This window comes from Trachymyrmex septentrionalis, unplaced genomic scaffold (genome assembly GCF_001594115.1).
Source record: "Trachymyrmex septentrionalis isolate Tsep2-gDNA-1 unplaced genomic scaffold, Tsep1.0 scaffold66, whole genome shotgun sequence".
NCBI classification, from domain to species: Eukaryota; Metazoa; Arthropoda; class Insecta; order Hymenoptera; family Formicidae; genus Trachymyrmex; species Trachymyrmex septentrionalis.
In genome coordinates, this window is record NW_017305843.1 from 2,131,199 (window position 1) to 2,137,323 (window position 6,125).

The window sequence follows — 6,125 nt, forward strand, 5'->3', positions numbered from 1 at the left end:
TAAATTATGCACATTATTAATCTGTGTTCGGCTCATAAAAGCATGTTTTAATTGATATATCTCATTTGAGAATGTGGAATTTATATATATATATATATATGTAATATATTTTTGATAATATACAGATTGTTATATAAAACCAACTCTTCATATCGACGAGAATAAATGTGAATAAATTATTCTTTACATCTACCGTAATCAACGTTGTAGTAACAATATCTTCGTGATAAGTCTAAGTCTAAGATTGTACTTGGTCAAAGAGAGTAAAAAAACCGTGATACAAACCGGAATTTCTGGTCATTGCTAGAATCGTCTTTGTGTTGGCTTTGACTGCTTTGCTCGGAGGTGGTTACGGAAGGCGATTCTGTGCCTTCCTCCTCATCCAATGGCTCGGTGCCATCATTGTCTTCCACGGGACATTCCTCGTTGCTCTCCTTACTGCCCTTCTTGTGGAACCTCAGCGAGAAGCTCTTACGGAATTTCTGCAGCACGCTCTCTTGCTGGCTCTGTGCGCGATGCGCAGCATTTTGACTTCCGCCGGTGGGCACATTGGCAACATTCAGGACGGAAGACGGCTCCTGCAGCCTGGAATGACTGACCAGAGGGATCGTAGCCTCGGCCAAGGGATGTTCGGTCGTCACGTGGCTCGTCCTTGTTCCTTCGTCCTCTTCGTCGCCAGACCATTGTCGACTGTAAACAGAAATTTCCCCTTTATTCACCTTACAGGAAATTACATTAAATGAGAGGAACCGGCGAGAATTCAGGGAGCTCCCAAGGCAAGAAATTCCTGATTTTCCATATCAAGAATTGCTTTAGAAATTATTGAATTCCTTTCGATTCCCGTCTATCTCTGTCGACTGACTTTAATTCTTATGAGTCTCATCAGGAATTAAAAAAGGATGAATCTCTTGCATAATTGATCAAAATGCGGAGCATCCGGGGTTAAAGCGGATGTAAAACGGATCCGACAAACTATATAGATTCAATTTTTCCATTCAAGTTCTAAACGTGGCACATAAAGCTAAAGTCAATATCTCTCCATGCATCCTGTGTACGGCATATGACTACAAAAAAGCATCGAGAACGATAGAAGGGACGATTTACAAATTTTTGCATCATAAAAACGGAATCATTCGATAGCTCGCGGATTGGATGGTCTTTAAATCTCACAAGAATAAATTCTCTTTCTGTTTCCATTCATTTTTTCAAACGTTTCGACTAACCGATGATCTCCGATGAAAATCGACAAGAGACAATTACGCGAACCACCTCTCACGTCTCGCATTATTCAGCGTCTGTTCACTATGAGAAGAACGCGGAAAAGACGCGAGACTGATTAATCACGAACGTGCTCGGTCGAAGGCGCATAACGAGTGCATGCGCGATCGCAGTTAACAAAATGACCATCCAAAACTGAACAGCGGAAATGCGTTTACGTTCGCGAAAGAGGAAACCGGTCGAAATATTTCGCAAACGTTTCACGAATAGAGTTGCGTTAGCGTTTCGTGAAATTATTCAGCGTGGCAATTTTGTTTCCATGCGTTGTCGGATCGCTCCCTACCGTGGTGCTAACAAGTGCAGTATGAATTATTCGTCCTCGTGCTAAATACGTATAAATATATCCTATGTAATACGAGCATCCCTCCGTGATGCAACGTTTCGTTAAAATAATCATGGCCGCGCGAAGGTTTATGATAGGGCGCGAGGAAACGTTTAATGATGTTAATTGTGCGCGCATTGCGGTTATTAATCATAAAGGAAATATTTTTATATTAACTATTATTGTATAAATGTAAGAAAAATAAATACTATATGCAAAATAATAATTATTTGTTTCAAATATTTCAAAAGTTCATATATCTGTAAATCTATAATAAAAAATGTTCATCACGAGCATCAAATTTATCCGAAATATATTCTAAATCCTAATAAGAGTTCAATTATTTTAAGATTAATTAAAACAAATTTGATTTGCTTATTATATTATATGAAGTTGCTTTTTTAATCAATTTTATAATATATATATTCTTTAAAAAAAAAAAATACATTTTTGTTTTGAGTACATATTAATAAGTTTTTCTAAAGTTTAGTATAATAAATATATTTTAAGATTATCAAAAAAATATTCTTTGTAAGGGGATCTTATCTAAAGTCGTTTGCATTAGCGACTAAATTATAATTTTTGTATAACGATTACATTTTTCCTCTTTTACAAATTCGAAAATCTTTTTCCACAGTAATAAAGTAAAAAATCTACACACACAACACGCACGCACGCACGCACGCACACAAACACACAGAAATGTCATTCTATTGCTCTAAGAAAAGTAATTACTCAATTTACTTTCTTTCTTTTAAGTCACTTCTTAACAATATAATGATATTTTTCTGTGTTTGTAAATTTTTTAAATTAATATTGGAGGCGTATAATCGCAATCGCTCACTATTAATACTGCGTTAATAAGGTATTGCATTAATTAATTATAGTATTAAATATTCCACAAATTCCAAATCTTAATAACAAAAGTTGATGTCAGATTTATCAAAGAATTTATTGTTAAAATCAAAATCGGAGATTTATTGGACAAATCGGCGCATGGAAACGAAATGTGTATACCACAAAATGAGCGAAAAATATCATATCCAATTAAAGCGGACGTTTAATAATATTTTTGTTTGAGTTTTACAAGTCCCACTTCAAACAAACTACACGCCGATTACTTGTTTATGTTTTGAAAAGACGCTCGTTAATTAATAATATTAAATTAATAATATTAAATTAATAATATTAAATTGCTTGTCAAATTTAATTTATGATATTACGTACTCCAGTTTCAGTTTAGTGAAAACTGTGTTTATAGAGACAAATAATCAGCGTGTAATTTGTTTGAACTAAAATTTATACAAAAACATTATTAGGCATCAAGATCTACTTTGACCGGACATGATCTTCGCTCCTTTGTGTTAAACATTTTCCAATCAATTTTCTTAATATTATGTATACACTATTTCTAAGAAATTAAAAAATCTTTTTAAAACTTTATCAAATAATATAATTATAATTTCTTATTGTTAAGACTGTAGAGACGTCTCAAATTCATTCTACCTTTTCATTGTTTGAAATTATACATTTTTATAAAAATCAAATTTTATTAAAGTGTGAAGTCTATTTAAAATTATCTAAAAAAATGATTTTGACGTCTATTTTTTTCCTAAAGTCTGGTTAATTGGAAATTTTTAATATTTAATATTTAATCGCTAATCAGAGATAAATGCCTTGACATATTTTCTCATTGAAAAATTTTTTTGATCCGACAAAGAATCTGGCAGATAAAAAAACATTGATTTGGAGACGTCTTGTGATGCATCAAGAAAAAAATAATTTAATTGAACATTCTTTCTGAGTAGAATCTCAGGAAAAGAACTGATTATAGGAGGGGTTTCAGTCTATTACAACAGACGGATGTAATCGTCTGAATCAGTTTAATCGGAATCACGCACCACATCATAAAGGATATTTGTCACGAGCGAGTGCTCTCCTTTCGTAATCCCTTATCCTTCTTGTCTACAAATGTGATCCCCCGCACGCGAAGCCGCATCTCACGCTCTTCGATGACACCTTACCACATCACCGTCACAAAATCGTGGCACATTACCGTGAAAGTCCACACGTCGATATAAATGCAATCAAAACACTTAGAATTCCATGATTTTCAATAACTAATAATGATTACTATAATACGGAAAATGTGTGTGCAAAAAAAATTAATCGTCGAAAAATATCGTGACACCAATAAAAAATCGAAATCTCTTCACGACATTTTTCTTCTCCAAGCAAAAGAAGTGTTCTCGTGATGAAAATGATTAAAAATAAAAACCGTTTGCAATTTGTCCGTAGAAGTGCCAACGTGCCGCCACTCGACGAGAGAACTTTTGAAGGAAGGAGCATCTGGCAACTGAAAACAAGACGGCAGCAGGAAGTGCAGCGGTCGACGTTCCACCGGCGACTGAAAGCTTTCGTAGCACGAACGAGAAGTCTACGGACGTGTGCGTGTGACCGAGAATACTACACGCACGGCTTGTGAGTTGTGTTCTGGTGAACTCTTCCAGGAACCGATTTCGAAGGGTCGATCGCATCGGATAGCATCAGGTATAAGGCGAAGGGATATGCAGCATCTTATACCCCACGCCTTATACTTTCCTTTTCTTTAGCCCTTCTTTCTTCTTTCTCTCCTTCTCTTTTTCGGCGGTGACCACAAAAGGCACCATTTGTACCGTGTAGCGACAGAGAACCTACCTTTCATCCTTTTCTCAATCGGCAGGACGCCTACGTTCAGAGAACGCAACGTTTGATGTCTATGCAGATATATACAGATCGTTAATTCTGTGAGGTTTGACGAAAATCGGAAAATCGATTCGACAACGAATATCATTGATATTTTGACGTTTTTATATTTCTGATATTAATGAAGTTATTTAGGAGAAACAATCAATTTTGTGAGATAACTTTGTGATATGAAGGAGAGAAAAGGAAAGAAAGAAAGAGAGTGAAAAGTAATATAATGATAAATTATATAAATAATAATATATATTTCTCTTTCTTTCCCTCTCATCTTCCTTTTTCTAAAATATGTCAAAATAATTTTTTGAACTTCTCTAATTCGATCAATTTTTCATAAAATTTGCTACATAATTCGCGCTTAGAAAGTTTTTTTAAATTTCTTATATAATATGATTTCACTTTTCTCTTATTAAACGACACGATAAATATTAAAACGTTAAAATAAACTAAAGTAGCTCTATTTACCCCCTTGTTACAATCGAGGTATATTACGTTAAGTAACGCTACGACGTCGGGAGTAACACGGGGTTAATCAATGTCGGCACGAATGCAGAAGATCACGAAGGGTAAGGAAGTATCTTTCAGCTCTGTTCACCTTATCAAAGCGGATGGCCCTTCTTAGCGGCAAAGTAGAGCCCCTGCACAGAGCTCTTCGCTAAGAGAGGGAGGACGTAGACGAGATAAAAAGCTGGCAGGGCATTTTCTATACAACTCGGTAATTAGAACATCCGTCGATCACGTGTGTGTATGTGGACCTGGACGTCCAAAGTCAATGCACCCCAGGTAGGTCATCCGAAATAACGCTCTTATTCGCGCCTCGATAAATATCCCTCTTTCTACGCGACATACAGACGTAACATACACATCATACACATACACACAAACGTACACATTCATGTGATGCGGAAATTGGTGAATTGCGAAAGAGAAGCTTGAAAAGCGTGGCATCACTGTGTGGGATCACGGGCGACCTTTGACGCGGCTTGCCTTTGTCCCCTATCAGCGGGACGTTTTTTTTTCTTTTAGATCATTTTTCGTTTCAGAAGAGTCCTCTTCTGATGTCTTTTTGCGGGAGGTCTCGCTACCGCAGCGACGAATGACAAGGAATGCAATCATCACGAGCGAACAATCGGCGCGATGAAACTGCGCAAGACGTCGTCCTAGGCTTCCAATTTATCCCCAAGAGATTGAGCGGCGTTAAAAAAAAAATATGCACCTTATAATTGTCTCCCTCGGGCATCGTGTCGATGTTTGTCGTACGCAACATTTCTAACTATGTTGACATGTTCCCGTCATGGGTTTTTTTCTTTTTTTCGATCTACATTCAATTCGCTGTTCCAGCTTTGACGTTACCGCATCATGGATGAAACTGCCATTCAATAAACGTTTTCAAAACGCGGTATTTTATCGACAATTGTATAACACCGATGTCATCGATTTTTTTTTCGCATGTACGAAATAGAATTTCACTACTTCTCGTCGTCAAATATATAGTAAAAATGGACTTTCACTCGTTTACGAAAATAGCACATAAATCAGCGTCATAAGATCTGGACACTAGATCTTCGATATCATACATATTAAATATTAAAGATTATATTTAAAGATTCTAATAATTAAAATTAATATTCATAAAAATGTTTTATGCACACTTACATCCGAAATAAAATAAATTATCTATTCATTAAACTATAATAAAATATGCTCATATAAATAAACACTAACGCACACACAAACACCCACACACACACACACACACCCACCCACCCACACACACACACAC

General features: G+C 35.9%; 1 protein-coding gene across 1 annotated transcript in view; it reads right to left on the reverse strand.

The window, feature by feature from the left end:
* LOC108753190 (filaggrin) overlaps nucleotides 1-6,125 on the reverse strand; it is a 135,329-nt gene that overhangs the window by 13,842 nt on the left and 115,362 nt on the right. Inside the window, exon 13 of the mRNA XM_018494572.1 lies at nucleotides 286-690. Within this exon, the coding sequence (XP_018350074.1) occupies nucleotides 286-690 (405 nt within the window). The remainder of the gene's footprint in view (nucleotides 1-285; nucleotides 691-6,125) is intronic.